This window comes from Botrytis porri, assembly GCF_014898465.1.
Source record: "Botrytis porri strain MUCL 3234 chromosome Unknown BPOR_015, whole genome shotgun sequence".
In the NCBI taxonomy this organism is placed as follows: domain Eukaryota; kingdom Fungi; phylum Ascomycota; class Leotiomycetes; order Helotiales; family Sclerotiniaceae; genus Botrytis; species Botrytis porri.
The window spans coordinates 203,278-225,753 of NW_024066089.1; the positions used below are offsets into that span (position 1 = coordinate 203,278).

At 43.1% G+C, this 22,476-nt stretch overlaps 5 protein-coding genes across 5 annotated transcripts; 2 read left to right on the forward strand and 3 right to left on the reverse strand.

The window, feature by feature from the left end:
• Positions 1 to 4,746: 4,746 nt before the first annotated feature.
• EAF01_009854 (uncharacterized protein) lies at positions 4,747 to 6,950 on the reverse strand (the record flags this gene model as incomplete). The annotated part of the gene is made up of 5 exons (XM_038918110.1): positions 4,747 to 5,355; positions 5,405 to 5,896; positions 6,050 to 6,060; positions 6,117 to 6,176; positions 6,233 to 6,950. 5 exons carry the CDS (start codon positions 6,948 to 6,950, stop codon positions 4,747 to 4,749), a joined length of 1,890 nt encoding a protein of 629 aa, XP_038766080.1.
• A 4,574-nt stretch (positions 6,951 to 11,524) lies between these two features.
• EAF01_009855 (uncharacterized protein) lies at positions 11,525 to 12,092 on the forward strand (the record flags this gene model as incomplete). The annotated part of the gene is made up of 2 exons (XM_038918111.1): positions 11,525 to 11,854; positions 11,934 to 12,092. The coding sequence occupies exons 1-2, from the start codon at positions 11,822 to 11,824 to the stop codon at positions 12,090 to 12,092; spliced, it is 192 nt and encodes a 63-aa protein (XP_038766081.1). The 5' UTR covers positions 11,525 to 11,821.
• Positions 12,093 to 15,843: 3,751 nt separating this feature from the next.
• EAF01_009856 (uncharacterized protein) lies at positions 15,844 to 17,439 on the forward strand (the record flags this gene model as incomplete). Its single annotated transcript, XM_038918112.1, has 2 exons — positions 15,844 to 16,388; positions 16,448 to 17,439. The coding sequence occupies 2 exons, from the start codon at positions 15,844 to 15,846 to the stop codon at positions 17,172 to 17,174; spliced, it is 1,272 nt and encodes a 423-aa protein (XP_038766082.1). The 3' UTR covers positions 17,175 to 17,439.
• Positions 17,440 to 17,688: 249 nt separating this feature from the next.
• On the reverse strand, positions 17,689 to 19,134 carry EAF01_009857 (uncharacterized protein; the record flags this gene model as incomplete). The annotated part of the gene is made up of 2 exons (XM_038918113.1): positions 18,637 to 19,134; positions 17,689 to 18,347 (listed from the first exon to the last, which is right to left on the reverse strand). The coding sequence occupies exons 1-2, from the start codon at positions 18,869 to 18,871 to the stop codon at positions 17,689 to 17,691; spliced, it is 894 nt and encodes a 297-aa protein (XP_038766083.1). The 5' UTR covers positions 18,872 to 19,134.
• A 1,000-nt stretch (positions 19,135 to 20,134) lies between these two features.
• Positions 20,135 to 20,636, reverse strand: EAF01_009858 (uncharacterized protein; the record flags this gene model as incomplete). Its single annotated transcript, XM_038918114.1, has 3 exons — positions 20,135 to 20,143; positions 20,200 to 20,518; positions 20,575 to 20,636. 3 exons carry the CDS (start codon positions 20,634 to 20,636, stop codon positions 20,135 to 20,137), a joined length of 390 nt encoding a protein of 129 aa, XP_038766084.1.
• Between the last annotated feature and the right edge of the window lie 1,840 nt (positions 20,637 to 22,476).

Consider the following 22,476-nt stretch of genomic DNA (forward strand, 5'->3'; position numbering starts at 1 on the left):
CTAGGGCTCTACGCAGAAGAGGTTGGCATCTTCTCCATAACATTTCTTCAGGCAGACAATGCAGAACATACACCGTGAAAGAGTCTTTTCGAACCACGACGGGCTTGGTTCGATCTGGATCCTTCCTGCTCTTAATATTATTACTTTAAGAGCTATCCGTGAATCTATGGGAACGGTGGGATGTAATCGAAGGGCTGTCTGTAGCTGTCAGAATGACCACGTTGGGAGGTTTCTTTCACAATGGGTCTCTAATATTTTATCCTCTTTAAATCATTTCTATCCGGCAGTCTCGACTCCATTGCGACTCCAACGGTAGAATATATATCCTCGTAACTTTTAAAGTACCTTGAGATGCTACTCTAGAAGACGACTCCGAGAGGCATCCTCGACACCAAAGTCATCAATGACTGCAGGCGAATATGCAAAGTCCGTGGTAGAGAAGATGCTATTTGCATCTACCAGCTATCATGATATTTAATAAATGCTCCGCAAGTAGGAGATATTGTGTTTCTTGCATCAGGGAGTTGGGTGTCCAGAAAGTTATCAGAATTAAAAGCTATGTCTTTCGGGTCCAAAGAAAGCCCTTTGAATCGCTTCGACGATGGATTGTTGTGCAACTGAGTTCTTACCACGGGATTCTTCACCATAACTCGAAGAACATGAATCGTCTATACGACTCCGGCGAAGCAGATAGTTCCGGAACATATGGAGTGCTTCCAAAGTCTCGCTTCGGAAGGATCTTAGGTTGCAACTGTATCCTTAGATGTATTCATTGATCAGCTGAAAAGAAGGGGATGTAGCGGTAGCCAAAGTAAACCGGTCAAATAATGGTTGTAGGTCAATGATTTTTTTTCTGGTACATGCTCAATATTTTCACTGTGTTCTTCAATCTGTGTAAGAATATTCGAACGATTGAGTGAGAACAATGGGTGCAACGTGTTTCGGGATTACTTCCACAATGCGCCTCTTGTGTGAAATGACATCTCTTATCAAGGGTGCGAATATACGTCCTCGTGCCCTAAAAAAAAGTCTATTATAAGGTTGGTTGCAAAGCTTTGTTTGGGCTTACTAGCATCCGTACCTCATCTGACCAGTTTGACTTAAGGATGGACTCAATATTCACCAGGCCCACTGCATTGATATCGTATGTAACAAAACGTGTGGCTTGAAGATCATGTCGTATTCCTGAAAACTAAAACTAAACCACTGTGCAATTTCTTTTCGGTTATCTTAATGGAGCAATGATGCCTTGTCTACATCCAACGGCTGTCATATGAAAGCCAAGGAGGAGCAACAAATCCAAACGCTTTCTCGAGTGACATCTCGGTCTTGTTCAAATTGCCAAGTTAGCCATGCCGGCTCCATTGGAGTGGGATGCTATTCTTTTGTTTTCAAATGTTGGGAATTACAGTGAACTATGATGGTGATAGCAGCAGCGAGTCTGAATGTAAGTATTTGATGTGAATTGAGGGTGCTGCTTTGACGGATACAACATGAAGCATCGAGAGTAGACCCGTGACGATTTCGGCGATGAATATGTACTGTTTATTCTATATTGCAGTCTTTGAGTCGTTCCTTAAGCTAGTCAATATTAAGAATGAATAGATAGCTTGACTTCAAACACAATGAGTTATAGATTCATAGGTCCTGCCAACATCTACTCTTTACAAGCTTTGATAGTAGGGAAGAGCGAGGTTTTGGCGGATAGTAAATAAATAAGGGAATGTCTTGTACCGAAGATACGTGTAGAGAGGGGTGAATAGAATGGAGAATTTGCGAGAAAGGCGAACGAAAAACAATGAATGGGAACCCTGAGCTATCTCGCCGCCGTTAAGGTATCAATCAAGATATAACACAAACACTCCATTCTACCACAACCAAGATTAAAATTTGTTATCAGCTTCCCGCTAATAAAATGTCCCGGGACAATCATTCTACTTGGTAGAGCGAAGTCAGCAGATCATTCGTGAGAGTCGATGTATGTGCGACGAATGGGCAACGAGGAAAATGATATTGGATACACGGAGCGTGTGCTATCGTTAAGATTGCATTTGGAGAATGTATGCCCTGGATACTATTCTAAAGTAGCACGGACAGCATGCTTCATTTGTGATGCTGTAGATGCTGTAACGGTAAACAAAACCTTAATTAAAAATCGGCTGTTCGTTCAGTTCTAGATTCTATTAATCGTGTGTATACCATATCTTCAAAGTTCACGCAGCCCCCTAGCTGGACCACAATACACATAGGTAGCAGGTTGACGAAATGTTTCTCCCCAACTCTCACCCTCCTCCTCCGAAAAGCCATAGTAAGGAAGTCAAATACCAATTCGCTTCTTTCCCATACTTGTGATGTGTTGTAAAGTCATCTTGTCTGCTGAGATAGAAAAGTCACAGACAATTACCGAAGTCCCGCGAATGTTCTTTAAGTCATGTACCCGCGGCTCGAAGAATCCGGAAGAAATATTCTCGGCAGCATCTGCGACGACAGTAAAGAATGGTTGGGGATACACATGAACCATGTGGGACGACTGAGTAGCCTAGTTGTCTTTCGGATCCTGCAAATTATAGGATTACAGAGCGAATCTGCTCGTAGATCTTTTCCGCCTCATAAATCTTATGATAGCAATAGCATCGATTTTTTTTCGGTATGTCGGATTGAACCCTCCCTGCAGAATCATGTATAGTAGATATACTATATAGTAGTCACAATAACCGAATGCAAAGACATCCTCCAAACAAAAGATTTACTTTATTTATCATTTAACAAATGATCTCTTAATATTGTTTATGTTGGCTTCATTGGACAATCCAAACTATAGCCATATACTTGGGTAGAATAGTAAGATTGTAACATAAAAACTCAAAGTCATTGACTCCCGAAACGTACAGCTGAATTTCTCGCAGTACACATGTTCGTCGTCTTGATGGGAGAGTATGTACTAATATTGAATCAGTACAAACAAGTCCTAGAAAAAGAACTTCACGAAAAAGACTAGAGAACAATCGAAAGTCCAGCCAGTAAGTAGTACTTCGATCAACTCCCAAGCGAGCAAATGGAAATCTTGCATCAACTCCTCCCGCTTCTTCGACCAAAAGAGTTGGCTGGTTTTCGCGAACATACGCTGTTCTTAACCAGAATGCTTTCACTTGTGGTTCGATAGAGTGTCTCGCGAAATGGTTGGTACAGAAGAGACGTCTTAACTCTCACTCCATATCCGTAACTTTTTGGTAGAAAGGACGCCTACAAGGTGAGTGTGTTTCCTAATAGCCTATTCTTCTCCAGCCCAGGTCCATCCCGTGTGAGGATCTTCTCGCATGTAATTTACGTGATCTTATTTCCGCAGTAAGCTTTCGTTATAGATACCGAATCTCTGGGAATCTTGGCGATAGTTCGGATCTCGATGTTACAAACATGTCAATCCAGATCACTTTTAGATATACCAAAATAATATACTATACCATAACGTCTAATTGCTAGCCTATGCACACCTTACTTAATCAATTTTGCATGTGATGCATCGTGTTCATGCCACACAGTGTACGCCCTTCTCTAAGTGTGGTTCTACAACCATCAGTAATCGCCACTCACCCATCCACACACCCATACCTAGTAATCACATGCGTGTACCTACAAGCCCTCTCAAATCTCACAAACTGCAAATCCCTTCCCTTCCCAGATATACAAAAATCACAGCCACATCTTATTCTCCGTCGTAATGTATTTGATAAGAAAAGCAATTCGCCACATTCATTATCTACATCTCAAATTGAAAGTGATATCTGACTGTAATCTACGATTCGTCCATTCAACTACAAAGGATCTCGATGGTAACATGTAAATAAGCGAGCGGAAAAATCTTAAGGGGGAGCGCCGCTTACGTTCATCCGATTCGATAAAGTTTATGCTTTGGTTCATCTCATCGGTATATTCCGTCTTGGTTATAAGCTTTTTGGGAAAACTGGCCTGATCTTTACAACTTTGTCATCGTGTTTGATTTTGAGTTTGGGTTTGGCGAAATGCCGGAGCGGAGGTAATACAACTTGGCGGGAAAGACTCTCAGGTGCATGGATGGTATTGTCTATGGATACCCAGGGAGTGTAGAGTGGCAAATTTCGACATCTTTTTTCTTTCCTACCGAGCTACCGACGAAACTTCTCTGGGTAATGTCCTGGAGAAGAAAGTTTTGGGAATGAATGAATAAAAATGCAGGGAAACAATTGAAGTAGAGATAACATGAGTTGAACGAGGAATATCGCAGAATGAATGACTATACAGTGAAACATTTGAGGTTTTTCTAGATAATAACTACACAAGAACATGGCTAATACCACATGGCTACATGTATGTACACAGATATGCCACAAAATCGCAAAGGTACGAAATTAAAATCATGACCGCAACACTCGCTCGCTCGCTCGCTCGCTCAATACTTATGTGACGCTTCGCCAAGCAATCCGACTCTTTCTGAAAAATTAACTTCAATATTAATGTTGTGCTTTTGTGATAATCGTGACTCGTAAGTCGTCTGCATCGCATGATTCGCACCGATCCAAAAGATTTCATATCAAAAGAGAATGTTGACGTGCGTTGTCCAGCACGCATCCATACAATGAAAGAAGAAGGGCAGGGCCCGAGCCAACACAAAAAAAGAACACAAAAAAGAACACAAAAACTGAAGAGACTTTTCCACGTCATTTCCACGCCCAATCTGATTGATATCCACATCAATGTCCCCTTCTCATCTTAATTATAAGAACGCATCTGTTGATATCCACCCGGAGGCATCATTTGAATGGGCACCGGCATCGGCATCGGCATTCCCTGCATCTGAGGCAAACTGGGCGCGACAGGACTTGGAACCCTATGAAAAAGCCCCACCAATCTCTTCCCAATGCTCGTTTCCAGCTCAGTCCCATCCCTCGCGATCTTCACTTCACGATTCGAATTCCACGGGTTACGAAGTCCGCGTGTACGATAGAACGGCAATCGAGTCGTCGATATCCATTCAAGCTTGAAGGGTTTACCCCAGGCCTTTGACGGCGCATCGCCTTCCACATCGCTCTTGCCGCTTTGGGATCTATCATCTTCATCTACGTCTTCGGAATCATCGTGCTCGACTTCCCAGAAAATTGTTCCGCGAGCTGAATCATCGATGATGCGTCCTTTGGGTGCAAATTCAGATGCTGGCGTTGAGATTGCTTTGGGAAGATCGGGATCCTCGACCGCCTGAGCTTTGGGCGCAAATTCAATGGCTGCTGCTGGGTCCTCGTTGATGGGTGAGATCATGCGTGCGTACCCGAAATATTCGCCTGATTTATTCGCTGAAAATATGAGATAGACGTTGTCTGCAGCCTGTCGTTTTGTGTTAGAATGTCTCGGCTGAAGTTCGGATTAAAATTACCTGGTATGCCTTATTCAAAGCTTCTTCGTTGTGTGTCTGAGTTGCCCAAATTCCGTTTCGCACGCTTAGTTCTAGATCCTCAACCGTAAGACTTTTGACCACAAAGAATTTATCTTTCGTGAGCGGTGGAGAATCCCTATTTCGGTCCTGTGCCTTTTCATCTGCTGCTTTTGAAACCTTTTCATTTTCCGAATCAATCGATGGGATTGGCGATGACTGTGGAAGTGTCAAAGCTGCTGGGCCAGTTGGAACAGAAACACCTCCGGCAGTCCCAACAGACGCTTTCCGTAAGCGACTGACGAGTCGTACCGTTTGAAATCTCGAATCATGAATCTTGAGCTGCGCTGCAACACATGCAGCCTCATCCTTAAAATTTGCAAAAGCGCAATTACTCTTGGATATTAAAAACAGTGACTCGAGGCCCACAGTCTCTTTGCAAACGTGAAGGACGAGGCTCATGAGATCTGTCTGGGGTGGCAAATTGCCGATCCACTAAAGCATAGAAAGGTTAGTTGTTGCCATTTAAGGAGGTCTTCCTAATTCAGCTAAGAAGTTTACACCTTCATACGGAGTCGAGAGAATACATGAGACTGGGTATATAGCTTTTCATATGGTATGTGGAATGAAAGAAGTATTTATGCTCACAATCGCGTGTCCTAGCGCAAATTCGTTAGTTATAGGAATAAAATTTCAGGGATCAGATCAAACGTACCACTTTGACGAGGCTTTCGCGGAGGTCCTCTGACGACCGATGATTGTGTTGGACTAGAGACTATGATTTGCTCAGTATTGGGTTTTAAAGGACATTCTAAGATGCCTAGAGCTTACCAACGCTATTCGACTTCCCGACCTGACCCGTCACATTGACAGGTAGATCATTACGGTGTTGTGACATAGGTCTATTTCCCCCAGAGAAACTACCACGCTGTGGATATTGCAATCCCATTTGATTGCCTGTGTAAATTTGACCTTGCTGTCCATAGCTACCAGGCTGTATATAATATTGCGACCCTGCTTGGTATTGTTGCGGTTGTTGATGTGGTTGTCCCATATATCCTTGACCAACATAGAACTGATGGTTGGTAGCGGCCATATGCATGTGCTGTTGGTGCATTTGCTGATTGGACGTATAACCTCCGTATTGCGCCTGGTACGGGGTACTATATGACGAAGCGGTGGGTGGAGGACTTAAGATGCCTTGATTTGCAAACTGCGTCTGATACATAAAAGGCAGGGGAGCGCCGGGGCTTTGAGGAAATCGTTGGCCATAATTCTGGTAAGACATATCTGGAAGCGTAACACTAAGTGTTGTCATGTTGAAAGATTCCGGTGTTGCATGCGACATTGGGTGTTGAGAATATGCCAAGTTCGGGGCATAGTTCGGTGGAGTGCTGGTCAACTGCGAGGGTATGTTCGAAGTTTTCCTTGAGCTATCCTGTTGAGAAGCTGTGCCTGGATTCTGCGCAGCATCTTGACTTAGAACTTGTGAAGTATCTGGGAATCCGCCATCGTTTGATCTGGACCCGACAACTGAGGAGTCTCCCATGGATTTGTGGTTGATTGCTCTGATGATAACCCCGATCTATGCAAAGTCAGTATTGGCAGGGAGTCAGAAGGATCCCACGTGCCAATCACCCAATGAAGTATGAGGCAAGTGTGCAATGTAAGTGTAGTGAATGAACAAATGGGTAATGTATTGTGACTTTTTGGTGAAAGGAGGAGTCAATGCGGAAAGCTCAATTACAATAAGATGTAGTATAACTCAGTGTCCAGAAGAAAGCTTTGAGTTCGAGGCCAATTCGAACGCGAGGTGGTAAAAGCCGATATAAAGTTTGTAGCGAGTGTGACAGTACTTCGAGATTACACGATGGGAAGCTGATCAGATTGTGTGGAGGAGGCAAAAACAAGGGTCTAATCGTGGCTCGTTCGGTAAAGGTCGATAGAAGTTAAAGCAGCTGTCCAAACCCAGGGCGAGGAAAAGCATAGAAAAATGACGGAATGTTTGGATGCAGTCGATCAACAAGGACAGGCAATGTAATACAGAGAAGCTGTGGAATTATCCCGGTGCTAAGATACCAGACAGTTGGAATACAGGTGGACTGCTTTCCTATCAAAACGTCTTTGTCGAACTGTAGAATATCGAAGAATGGTTGAATGAGTTAATGAACAAAATATAGAATGATGCAGCGCTGAAGATTGGTAAAGATAAGGTCCAATCTCAAGTTGACGGTCTATCGGCCGGAAATCGAAGGCCACGCGGGGTATGAAGGGGGTCGGAACGTTTATATGTGGCGGTGGTCTCGTCTTGATGTAGGCACTTGAGCGTCAGAAGAAAGGGTAGAGATCGTCAGGAACATGTAGGGAGGCAAATATCACCCGTTTACTAAGTAGATATTGACCCTCACTACTATCGGGTAGGAAATCTAGAAAGCACGAAGACCGAAAACACCAAGTATATTCGGTAAAGTCTGCTCATGAGAATGAAGAAAAAAAAATTATTTATAAGCCACAACGTCGTTTACAAACCCATCTAAAGTTACAACGACAAAACAATGTTGGCTTTAGCTTTCTAGATTGTAGTCATGCATGGTAGAGTAATGTTTTTAGCATGGGATCAGTGTCTAGGTAGCCAAATCTAGGGCAGAGAAGGAAGGAGAATCGAACATCTTATTGTGGTGGAGCTGGCCTGATACCCTTGATGGGAAATTGATTGTTGAGCTCGAAGGCCGCTTTAAAAAATGGTAAAAATTTCATGGGATTTGTAGAATTCCATGGCTCGAGCGAGTATTATTGACTAAACTGTAAAAGGGAAGGAACGCGGCTTATTTGCCTAGGAGTTCTTCGCCTACCACTACTTCGTTCTACTGTACGGGAGAACCCTTGAGGATGGAGACTTGCGCGTAGCTTGGTAAGGTCAACACGGCTAGCAGAAGAAGTGGCGAATAAAATGATTAGATATTGCTGCAAACGGGAGTTTCTGCGAAGGTTTCAGTAATTGGATAGATAGACAATTCTTCAAAGTTAGGTTGTGAGGTATACAAGTATTACCCGGCATTGTGGTATACTTTCTAGACGCTACGGGTATTATTATTGATAATTTGGGGGGGTTTTTCTTTCTTTTGAAACGATTTTCAACAAACTATATCAATATAATTTTGCCTGTCTCGATCCATTCTCGCGAATATCTTCAAGTAATGATGTGCGGACCCCATATCTGCTTTCTGGGCTGGTACGAAATACCTGTATGGAGATCCAACAAAAGTAGGTAAAGCTTATTGTGGCTTGATGCATAGAACGTGTAGAAAGCCATCGATAAAATCAATGAAATCATTGTTCGTACGAGGAAAACGAATCATTAGGCACGAAACGTACTAACGCAGAGCGAGTGAGCTACATCAGATTATTCCACTACTCTGCGATTGAACAGAAGTTATCACTTGAGGTCATGGCCCTGCTCGATCTCAAAAGCCGTAGTAACGATTGATTGGCTGAAAGTACCAGATTCATAGAGAACGTATTTTCTTTTGGTCTACCCATTGCGATCACAACAAAAGCCCTGAACGGATGGAGGGGACGACGGACGACGGACGACTAATTACTACGTGATATCACTATGAAATAGTTTGTGAATGGCGCGCAATTCTTTTTCAAATGATTTTGATTTGAGTTTTTGGCTTTCTGACCAATTAAACTTACAGACTCGTCTCTTTTCAACGTGAAAATTCAACAAGTTTGAACTTATGTCCGCTTCGTCACTTTGTTAGGCGTGTCAAAACTCAAGCCCCTTCATCTACCCACAGCCGCGTATTAGAATTCTGTCAACATACAACTTGTTAAGAGACTATACAAGTAGGTAGCGGGACCAAAGCATCTAGTTTTTTTCACGGCTTACCCCGAGCTTACCTAATAGTTGATACTATTTCAAATATCAGGATGTTTATCGGTAGATGCAAAGTGTGCGGGAATAGGATGAAGATAACGGCTGATATCATCCCTTCAATGAAAAGAAGTAATTATCGCCTGACTTGTACCTTTTGAACTTTATTAGATAACCATCCTTGAGGATGTCTATCTGCAAATTATCAAAAGCATGCAATTCGGTTGCTGCTCATGTGAGAGGAGGGGGTTGAGACTGGAGATGATGTCTCGTCTTGAGTATTCAAAAGTTGCCCTTTTTGTTATTGATCCAAGGAAATGGACCCTTGAATCGTCATTGTGGGGAAGAAAAAGAAGGATTGAAGTCCAAAACCATGATTGGAAAAGTAACTTTTCGGTAAGGGGTCCGGTCTCCGAAGCGAATGGCGCAACTCCGATGCAATCATTGGATGACTTTCAGGTGTATGGACAATGGGTGGGATGCAATTCTACTGGTATTCTCCCCCGACCATCATTTTTTCCATGGAAACTAACTACATAAATTGTGCGAAACGTATAATACCTAGGTTGTAGATAATCGAAAATCAAGAGATTCATCAACGATGACAGCTTTGATCCCATACGTAATCGGCATGTTCATGTTTCTCAAAATAGCCCATCACATCACCCACATGATAAGTGTGTGTCTTCTCGTAACGACCGTATCCATCGATAATACCGAGGCTTGCGCCAGCTAGAAAGTTCATCACCTTGGAATAGGTATACCTAGGTGCTGCCAATATCATGGTCACTTGCGCCACACTGGGGCTGAGACATGACTCTTTTTATATAGTAATGATCAACAGTCCACCAGCTTTATCAAGTAAACGATCACCATAGGACCTCATGAAGACTCTCATCGTGACTTCCGCTTACCTCCGGCGTACTTGGGAAAATGCACAATCATCCTCCGTTTTAACATTTTTAGAGGAGCCGTTGCCCGAACAGAGAAAAGCAAAATATTGCCGACGAAACAGTTCTTGCCACCCAATGCTGCTTTAACAGACTGGATATCATCATTCCATCAAGCATTGTAGGTGCCGTGCTTTCCTCAAAGGAGGGAGGTCAAGTTTGACGGATGCTAAACCCTAACCAGGTCAGGGTGGCTTGTTAGTTTTGAGGGTTCTCACTCGGTGTCACTCCTGAAGGCTAGAAGAGCTTCAGTTGCACACGCTAATGATTGATATCGGTGTTAACTATTTGACAAACTAAAGCTTGCTGTCAAGAAAATTTATCGTTCAGTGACGGTAGAGTAGAGGAAGCAGAGACCAAGTATCAAGTACCTAACTCTAATGCATCACCAGAAAGTAAGCGAGTACTCTATTTTAAGGGTTTGCTTGAAGTTCGATCGATGTAAGGCTCCAGGAGACAGGTCACCTTAGCGTCTGTAACAAGTATGTCTCGGAAATGTATACATTTCATGTGCTAACCTTTTAGATACCCGCAATTATACCCAGTCGATACTCAAGTAGGGAAATTACAGCAAAAGAATGCCCATTTCATATCTAAGTTCCCCCATCTCCCAGGATGCTAGATATCTTTGAAGATCTCAATTGGCATCTCCATGGGTGCTAAATTTACGGTGTGAGTGATTGCGCAATTTATAGAAAGAGCAAAACCCCTTGGCTCTCTGATCGCCACACTACATAGGAATCATGTTCTAGATCGTACGGTCAAAGTTCCTGGACAACTTGATGTTTGACGCCTATAACGCTGACCTCTACTGTCTCCTTTGATGGCCCGTGATAACTATCGCAACTTTGTTCTTGTATTTTACCCTTTCCTAACCCGCATGTCTGTATTGTACTGGGCTAGGGCAACTACCATTAAATACATCATTGGTTCTTTCACTGATACCCAACTGAATATCTCTTTAGCAGTGCTCTTTGAGACACCCATGCACAATCTAGCTTCGGCCCCCAAGTTAGCATAGCTCGTTGGGGGATACGCCAGCAGTGAGTCTAACAGAGCGAGGAGGTGAACATGGTATTCAACCTGGAAAAGACTCGGTGGCTTCCAAAGACGCACAACTCCGAGTCTAGTCTGCTTTGTCATTTATCACAAATTGGGCTTGTCACATCTGCTATGAAGTGCATGGCCGAGTATGCTTTCTCCGTTGGAGGCATTGGACAGGATCTTTCCCGTCGCACCCATGGTTCTTGTCGCTGGGTCTTGGCCCCTCATGATTGTTTTTTGTTTGGGGGACCCACCTTCGCCGATGGCGTTGATTACTCTCATTCTAGTCATATATTCTTGAGAGCCACTTCCCGTGGGGTCGGTGAATCATCTTTGCGCGGATGCCCAAAGCCACATCGCAGTCGAACATACTTTATGCACTGCAAATGGATATTGCATAGTTTGTAACTGCACGGTTTGCTTGGCTGCACCAGCACAACATTTGACTTCTGGCTATTAAAGCCCCATAATCTCGCAACCTGCTGTGAAACATAGCATCAATTCAGCACAATTCGACAGCTCTAGAGACAAACATGAAGCCTCAATATGCCGGCAACCCTTAGGATACCATCAGGGCTTGTGAGTTTCCAGGACTTGAAAGCTCGACAATTCTAACTGAATTCCGGTAAGGTATGAACCCCACAATCAGACTTCGTAGCAGCAGAGATATCCATGGGGTGCTCTTGGAGCTCCTTTCCTGTGGTCACAAATAGTTTCAAGCTCGATGATCCGGGTTTACAGAAATTCGCCACACAATCGTTCACCCTACCACCAAAATTCAGTTTCTGAAATCCTCGATCTCGACCACCCCAAATAAGATTGAAAGGCATCACGATTCGAATAATAAATGAAGGATTATCTGATTCATGGCAAATCTCATGTTTTGGGCATATCAATATCCATTTATAGACATATGACAAGTTCATTGGATAAATGTGGAAGCATAATTGCACCCAGGCGCGCTTCAATGTCTCACGCATCTATACCCGACCCCCCACACCCAACGAACAAGCTACAAAGATCGACATCAGCATCGCGTCGCATCATCGACTATAAAGAAATCCAAACTCTGTTTCCATCTTCAGGTTGAGGTTGTTCCGCGGAATAGTGAATTCCATCGTCATCTCTATATCAGAGGGACTGAGAATAATCATAGGCCAAATATGGCATTCCTACTTGTCCCTTTTCTACACCTGCAATCTTCATGTGGCTGGCAGTAGACGCCGTCTATTACCACCCCTATCTTAGCTTTCCCGACTTCTTACCATGGAATACATGGATATCGTAAGTTCACAACTGGCGACATCAATCGTTTGATTATATTCAAAGCTATGTATCCTGGTATGCCCTCTGCTATCGAGTAATTACTAATTACACTGCGACTGGGGAACGTCGTTGCGCATCACAATGTCATACAAGCATTTGTGTGCCTTTGGTGATAAATGAAGCCGAGTGGAAATAGTTTCTATGATCGAGCTTTAGGTTTCAACAATGACTTTTCCTTTTTTTTTGCTAAAAGGGCCCGAAGACATTCATATCCCCGAGAATCAGAAATGACGATTTGTTTTTTCTAGTCCTCACTCCTTGAAAGACATGCAATAGCATCAGAACAAGTGCCCCTGAGATCTTGAACCAGCGCACCATCCCTTATCTTATCGCTCAGCACCAAGGGAAGACGTGAAGCGCTGCCACTGACAACCATTCCTTACTATCTTATCAGGTTCCTATAGGCCATGGTCCTCGAAGGCTTAAGCAAATTCTGATTAATCCGTACGTTGGTGATCAATTTCGTCATTGTAATCGTCTTACAAGTCAATCATACGCGGCAACCTGAAATTGAATTCCATGGTCTCAGAGAATGCGAAGCATTCAGTTTAAAGCAGCTGACACTCGCAGCAATATTATCAAGGGTTATTGAAGGGAACCAGCGAGCTTGTTGTAGGCAGAGGTTATTTCACGGGCTCCAGATATATCTGCAAATTATTGCAAGATCTTGGATGGCTAACCAGGACTGACCGAGCTCTAGCCAAATATACATTTTCGCATGACCTCCATAAGTTTACGGGGAGAACAGTCGAATCTTTGGCTAACAACAGGGTCTTTTGGCGAGGTCACTTCGGGTTGGGTGAGATATGTAGCGTAGTAATCTCACCTAGGGAAACATGCTCTTGGCCCTCGGGAGAGCACGGATCTTGAAGCCGTATTCTTGTACCCAATATAATATTGCCATCAAATTTGATGTCTATACGAATATCCTGAACACCTTAAGTTTCCGTCGAAGTACCTAATTCCTACCGCGGGAGAGATGGGCATACGATGCGGACTTGTTCCTCTAGTCTTACTTACACCTGATGCGAGGGTCTCGACACTAACCATGGTCAACAGAGCAGCAAGATAGATTTCTCTAACAACACGATACATGGCGCAGTAAGCAACGCTATCCTATGAAATGTCAGCGATGATTCGGTCCATTAAAGGAGCTTCGCTCTATTTACTATCTGTCGACGGGTAGTTGTGAAGCTTAGTGTGTACATGGTTCCAATGCAAAGTCCTCGCAAAGATTATTCAACTTCGGGGTTGTGTGATGCTGAAGCAGCGCATAAAAGAGCCGCATAAGCGCGCATAATAATTTCGATTGGCTATAGAGTGTAACACGCGTTACATTGGTGACGAGAGAAAAGGTGTAGCGATTGTTGTTAGCTTATAAATTTCCTCCTTCGCAATAACATCATTGAGCATTTTGCAGTTGAAAATTTCTGTTAGAATCACAATATTACTTACTTTAATAACTCTTTGTTGTTCATTTGGAGATAAATCATCACAAAATACATGTTCGAGATACTATTTGGAGATAACTCTAAATACGCCTTGCAGCGAAAGCTAATCATAAAACCCACTTCTAGCTACCTGACACAAGCCCTCCCTAAACGATAATATTGAAATTGAGAAACCTCAATAGACCCTTATTACACATTTCCAAATGAAACCATTCCGCGGTCAACGCTTGATGAGGGTTGATACCACTCGGAATCATTGAAATGAACTATTGAGCAAGAAAGACATCTCTAACAGAAGAGAGTGAATACAAATAAGTAGTGGCTAGTTTCAAATGAAGTTCCAGAAAGAGAGAAAAGCGTTTTTGATGCTCATGGGGGACCTGGGTGACATATAGACATTTTAATTACTTCTCTCCTGTTCCTGTTAACTAGCTTACAGCCCACTTTGTATAAATATCCTTGTACTCACCTGATTCTATCATTGGGTATGTACAATAAGGAATGATTAGGGACGGGTCCTCCACGCACCCAATATCTCACTTCTCCGTAAAATATTGTAAAGAAACATTTGGGAATAGCAATAAGGGTCACTAATATCTGCAAAGAAGTACACGAAAGGAGTTAAACGGATAGTTCAAAGTTCGACCACTCCCTAAAGAATATTTGCAGTTAGCACATTTACCCCCCAGCATGGAGTGTCGATAGTCTAATTTTCTGAGTAGAATATTCGAAGAGACCGGGGTATACACGCGTCGATGAGCACAATAGTGTGGGCATGATATTGAGGTTCCATATCGATTAGAAAGAAGACATAATCGGCGATACACTCAGTTTTCAGTTTCGTAAGATTTGTGAAGGCAGTGAGTATAACATAGGTATTCGTTAATGGTTTTTACGATGGCACCAAGAAGCTCCGACACCACTGTCAGAGCGAGTAGCATATTAGGCGTGTAAGGTATAGCAGAGTTGGAAAGAAAAAGGTTCAATACTCGTTTATAGATCTAGACGAATTACTTGAGAATCTCTGCTGTAAATTCGGTATGCTCAATTTCGCAAAAATGAAGCATAAAAACACGCGCGTGCTGTACAATTTAACACAAGTTTACGAATACGAAAGCAGAACGAGCTGGGAATGCTGTCTTCATTGGGAAGAAGCAATAACGTGAAAGTCCATTTGAAAGCTGTCTCACACAATAAGATTCCCCAAGGATCACCAGAAACAAAGCTCACCGGAAGCCATTGATGAAGCCCACTTGGGTTCTCTGTAATTTTCGAATTGGCTTTGAGCTTTGAGCTTTGAACTTTGAACTTATGGACGATTCTTCTCAGGAATTACGATTCCCTCAATATTGAAAACTGTATCTTAGTTAACGAAGAACATTTCAGATCCTTTCGTTATAATTTTCGAGATTGGTTAATGATTTTGGGTATTTCAAACACCTTCTTAGAATTTCGCTCACATCCTCGCCACTAGGCTACGGAATGAAAATGAACATGGCAGCAAATAATAGGTATGCACATCAAAATTATAACAACTCACTTTTTACACCTTTCTTGATCATGTATAACCTCAAGATTGTGCATTCTGTGTCTCTTTCAAGTATTCATTGACATTCGTTCGTACTGATACCGATATGCGTCGTAAAAATATAGCCGTACTAGCCCCTCGGTTAGCGCATCCCACAAGAGAAGAGAACATTTTGATACCGACAACTTCAAGAATCGTAATTTTTACCCCATCGAAGACCCCAACCTTCCCGCCTCAACCACATTTCGATCATTTCTGCAAATATGGCGCCCGCGACGCAGCAAGTATTCATCGATGGCACCTTCGAGGATTTGGCACAAGAGCTGGCTGAATACCTTGAAATCGGCCCAGAAGTTCAACCCCTCCTCGCAGCAAAACAAAAGGATGAAGCTTTAAAGAAACTCGTCACTGCTTCGGAAAAGTTGAACTCATCCCCAGAGAAAGAATTTACTGCCGCATACAACTTATTGGTCTATCTCTGCAACCAATCTCCAAATGTCAACATGTATCTGCCTAGAATTTGCGACAACCTCGCAAAACCAATTACTTCATCACCTTTGAATGGACCAGGCCTCGCGCTGAATGTTCTGACCACCATCTTCAACCTTTTACAACCAGATAATGAGACCAGATTTAATGTCTTCCAAGCTGTTCTTAAGCTCATTAAGAACAGTGGAAACTACGAAATGTTGCGACCACAGTTGAAGAAATTGGACACCTGGATTGTTGAATGGCAGATTGAGGAAGAGGAGCAAAGAAAACTTTTCGAAATGATCTCAGAAGTGGCAGATGATTCCGGCGAGGAGGAGTACGTTTAAAGTCAATCTTAGTGACTCGAGTATATTTTACTAATCTTACTACGTTTAGGGAATCATACCAATATATTCTTAAAGCTCTCCGAACTTTCGACGGCAAGGACGAGAAAGCTATTGCTTCCGAACCGGCTCAAAAGCTCGCTATTAAAGCATTAAGAACTGCCATTCTCTCCAACACCCATTTCGATTTCCACGATCTTACTTCCCTTCCCGCCGTTCAAGCCTTGAGCGATTCCCACGCAATCTACTCTGAACTCCTCGAAATCTTCGCCGAGAAGGAACTTGAGGACTACAACGATTTCCAAGACGAGCACGATGGTTTCGTCGAGAAAGAGAACTTGGACAACAGCAAGTTGCACCGTAAGATGCGACTCCTGACCTTGGCTAGCTTGGCTGCCTCGACCCATACCCGCGAACTCGAATACAAGCGCATTTCCAAAGCGTTGCAAATCGCACCTGAAGATGTTGAGATGTGGGTTATCGATGTTATCAGAGCTGGTTTGGTTGAGGGCAAACTATCGCAACAGAAGCAAGTTTTCCTTATTCACAGAACCACATATCGTGTATTTGGAGAGAAGCAATGGCGTGAGGTTGCCACGAGGTTGGATCAATGGAAGGAGAGCTTGAGAGGTGTAAAGGAGGTTATTAGCAGGGAGAGACAAGCTGCTGAAACTCAAAAGGAGAAAGAAATCCAAGAGGCTGATAAGAAGGTTTCTGGTACACAGGGGATGAGAGCTGGACGAAGAAGTGATAACATGGTAGAGATGGGTACTGATTAGGACATCAACTCATGAAAGTTGTTATTAATTCATGGATTGGTCTCAAAAAAAAGGTTCCTCGTTTCGTCGGCGTTCTTAGATGTTTGTACAGTGGCAAGGCAATGGTTTGCATTAGCATCTGGTAATGGTGTAGGAGAACATCCATTATTTTCATGTTCACGATGAAGCCACGAAATGAAGCCATGAAAAGGGAGTGGAGTGAAAAGAAGATTAAGAATAGAAATCTACATATCGAATTTGAACATGCCTGATGTCTATGATTTCTACAAGTATGAGATTTTAATGAGAATGAAGGATGTCAATCCCAGATTCGTATTATGTTTTGTTATTTGTTGCTGTATGTCTCTTTTCATCCTCTGTATGAGGTATTTTTTACTTCCCTGATCTATATTCCGGATTATTCCCTCCCTGCCTGCCCCCATATATCTATCAAACTTCCTCCTATGCAATCTACCTAAACCCATTTCCATACCCCCCCCCCCCGCTCCCAAAACTTGTGTGTCCTCGACCCTTCTCAAAATGTCTTTCCTAACTTCTCCTCTAACTTCTTCCTGGTCTCCTCATAAACTCCCTCTGGGGTCTTTGTAGCATTGAGTTTGATGACTCTGCCCTGCTTATCAAAATAATCCACAACCGGCATACTTGTCTCTATGAAAACTTTGAATCGCTTCTGAATACTCTCAGCATTATCATCTGTTCTACCACTAGTCTTGCCCCTCTCCATCAATCTCCTTTGCATTTCCGCCTCGGGGCAATCGTAGAACAACACATATCTTCCTTTACAAACTGTATCTTCGAATTTGTGCGCCTGATCCAACTTGCGTGGGAACCCATCGATCAAAAACTTCCCAGTTCCAGTGGGGGATTTGGAAATGACTTCCGTCATGGCGTTTTCGAGTAGTTGAACAGTCACTTCCATGGGGACTATAAGACCGTTCTTGATGTAATCTTTAATCATTTCTCCAAATTCAGAGCCGGGACGCTCTTGCTCGGCCCGTAATAGATCTCCGGCGGAGAGATGGGTAAAGTTGTAGTCTCGGACGAGGTTGGCGCATTGAGTACCCTTTCCGGCTCCTGGACCGCCGAGAACGAAGAGGATGGTTACTTTGTCGGGAGAGAAGGTTGGGGTTGGTTTCGGGGGAGAGGGGAGTTGGGGGGTTGGAGGGGCCATGTCTGGTGGTTTACGATGTTAAAGATGAGTTTATGCTGAAAATGGTGTGGGAAGTGGTGGGTAAGGGAAAAGGGAATTCTGGCAGATGGGTGGATAGATGGATGGACAATGAGCGAATGCAATGAGATGAAGTTGTTTTTGAGTATGACCATGAGCCTATCAACGAGACTTAAAGCGGCCCTCAAATCCATTCAATCAAGAGCATCAATCCCATGTGTTGTCCCATCCAATCTTCCAATCGCATTCATCCCAATCATCTATAACCAATAGCAAGGAGAATACATAACATACCCGTGCCAGCTCTACTCCTAACCATCAACGCATAAGCACCACTTCCCACCAATGTAATCGCAACAAAAGGCCAGATCTTCAAAGGACTTTTACTAGGACCTCCTGTTGAGTAACCTCTAACAGATTTAGCATTCGCATGGAACTGAGGACGGAAACTGCGTGTGCGTGGGAGCGACTGGAAGGACGAAGATTGGTGCAGAAATCGACGCGAGAATCGGGGTAGTGGTTGTGCCATTTTGGTGGTGTGCTATGTGGTATGGTGAGAAAGGATGGAGATGTTTTGCTGCGATTTATTTACATGTGCATGAGGAAGCTTAGCTTTGGAGATGGGAATTTTGGGCGAGGCTCGCTAGGGGCTTTTGGGCTGGGGTCTAGTCGTGATGACCGTGCAGGGAAATTTGCCAACTTCGTTTCCTCCCCTATTCTTACTATCTTCCTGTCTTTTCATATATATCTACATACCGGAGATATGGTACACGTCGATAAATGTTTTCTAGGTCAATTGAATACAAAAATTTACTACGAACTTACTGATTCATGACTGATGGCATCGTAAAGGTAGATGATAGCAGAGAAAGCAATAGGTTCATGTTTTGTTTCCACGACATGGAGCTACAAACTATGTTACGTGGATAGCAGATTGGACAGCGGGAATGGTGAATAATCAGAAGACCTCACTACTTATGATTTGCTTGATGGGATGGGAATCTATAGACCTCAAGAGATGAGATAATGGTTGCAGTGGAGGAGAACCGTAATGGTCTTTAAGGTACAGCAATTAACTTCAATGGACTGAAGACTATCTAGGTAAGGCAAATATATACAGATACTTATTAACCATCTCACGTAGCTATAAAAATTCATGGAGAATAGTACTCCCGCATCCATTGTCTTCGATTTAGTGTAAATCCTTTGGCATATCTGTATTAATTGCTGTTATCTGTTTGGAATGTGGGATGTTGCGGATGTGTCTGGTCGAGGTTATGATGTGAGAAGGTACATAGTGCCCGTATGAAAGTTGTGGGTTACTTCAGCCTATCATGTTTTGATTTCAGAGAGCTCCAAGTAGAGCACCGCTGTGTATATTTGAAACGGATATGCAGGAAAATTGTGGATGATCGCCGGGACTTTGAAGATCCCTAGACGCCAAGCTGGTTTGAAGAAAAATCACCTCAACTATGGGACTGCAATCAGTGAAATCAAAAACACATCAAATGAAGTTCATATTGAATCGGAAGATTTTATTATTAATTTGTAGTATTCACAGCTCAGAAAATTGACACAGTCTTGTTGATTTAATATGCTTGCAATGAAGTATCATATGTACAAGAGAGAAGTCGATGTCAAAGCATCATCCACATCCCCCCAAAAATCCAGCAGCTCCGTAATTGACCAAATCAGCCATCCAACTTGCGTCACAAGTGTAGATTACATTTCGGAGTATCTCGTCGCTGGGTCAAGAAAGAAAAGGGTATGTCGTTAGGCTCGATTAAGAAATTTAGATGAGCTAGTTTATGAGTTAGTTTTGAGATAAAGATGAGAAATTGTGGATGGAAGACATACAAGAGCAACGGCACCAGCAACAACCATTCCGAAAGCGGAAACTTGGATGTGGCCAGCAGCACCAGTAGCGTAAGCAATTGGGGAGCTGGTTCCAGATGGGGAAGAAACGACACCGGAGGAGGCAGTTGGGGCAGCAACACCGCTAGCGGCAGCAACACCAGATGGGTTGGAGCCGGAGGTGAGGCCGGAAGATTCACCGGAGGAAGATCCAGTGGTGATGCCGGAAGATTCTCCAGCGGAGGATGCAGAGGAAGCACCAGCAGTGGCAGTAGAGCCAGAGAGACCAGTGGAGCTTGGGCAAGCGTAGACGGTGACAGTCCTATGGATAGTTAGTATTGAAGTTCGATCTAAATTTTCGAAGTCGAAAGAACTTACTCAGTGGCAACTGCGACGGAGGCCATGGCGGCAACGGTAAGGGCGAGGATGTTGAACTGCATTTTGATAGATTGAAGTTTTTTGATTTGGAAGAAGTGTTTGGATTTTGAAGAGGTTGATTGTTTTTGTAAATGAGTGTGTGATTACTATATTGTAAATGAGTGTAATTGATCGATGGATACAGAAAAAAAAGGCGAACTGAAGACGACCGGCAGCGTCATATATACACGCGTCTAATTGTCAGGTATAAAGACCGTCAGATGTGATATCCCGGATTATTCCCCCCGTTGATAACAAATTCCCTGTCGACCCACAAAGTGAATCTCCCCGACCCACTAAGCGGAGATTGACAAGTTCTACCGTCTCCAATCTTTATTTCTTCCACAATTTGAATGAGGAATTGGGAAGCATTCACGGGAATGAGGCGATTCGTTGACGTGATTGGGGCTGCAATCTATCACGGTTCCATGGCAAATCTCCCACTTGTTCCTGTCGTACGCCTCCACGGGCCCATGTTGTCGAATCTTGATTCCCTTTCAACTAACTAATCGATTGCTACTTTGAACTTTCTTTGTACTTCGCGATGGGTTAAACCTTTTAGGGTCGATATCGTCTGTGGTATGATTGTAACACACTGGTGTGATGGCATGGATACAGCGCTTACGGTAGAAAATTGTATGGTTTACATGTTTTGGTAGGATGTCCGCATAGAAAATCTAAATTCATCTAATCGTCGAAGAATCGAAGCTCCACTTAGGCCTGTCAACTTTCAAGGTTGGAGCATACAGGGAATCTCTTTGTTTGTATTCAAGATTCTCATTAGAATCATGAAATTGATGAAGCCAAATAGAATGTATCATTGGTGAATATTAGACAGCGATGTGAGAAATTGGAAAAACGTCATATGTAGCTTGGATTGGCTGAAAGATGAACAACTAATATATCTACCTAGGTTAGGTATACATAGATGCCGCTGTGCTGCTAAGGAAATAGTCAATAAAAAAGTAACTGTTAATAGATTTACTAGTCACGGTCCATCGCTCATCATACGAATTCGTTGCACAGCATGAAGAAAACTCATAAGGCCACGAACGATCGTGACGAAAAGCGAATTCTAAAATGTTCGAATATTGATATTCCAGAAATCTAGACAAAGCACAATTGGCGGGTGGACGGGATCTTACAGGGATATTAGTGGTATTCCATGCGGGCCCCTGCAGTAGCTAAGATTAAACCCCATATTGTTTCTTAAATGGTTCCTGGATCATGGATTCATGGTCCTTACTTCACCGATATGTTCATGACAATCGCGATAACATGTCTGGGCACGGCATGGCACTGTGGAAGCGAACGTTGTTTCTGCCCCAGCCAAGCAATCTCCTAGACGTCTGGAATGTTACGTTCTGCGGAAGGATCATTTAGATACCGTAGGATTTCTAGGAGTAGTAAGGTATCGTCGAGATCCAATCTATAGGTAAATAACCAATGATACTAATCCTTCATGTTCGAGGCTCTGGAGATCGACATCTCATTAGGGCTTTCATGGAATTTTATTAATTGTTTGGCGGTTTGGCCCTCGCCTGTCAATTTATTTCTACATGAAAAATCTAGGTATATCTAGGTATATCTAGGTATCCTCAATTCCATCATTTGAATAGTCCTTGACCGCTACGATTACAATCCCACGAACGGACCAGATGCAATATCTACAAGATGAATATTTCATCCTGAAGTTTCAAGGTCGAACCTATATTTGTCATTTTGAGCGATTGACATCAAATCATGTCATGGATTGCGTTGATCTTGTTTATCAGGATGGAGGTTAAAATGAAGCTTTCGCGTCAGGTCTTAGATATGCACTGTGCAAGTGACGGAAGTTTGGGATCGCTTATCCTACTTATC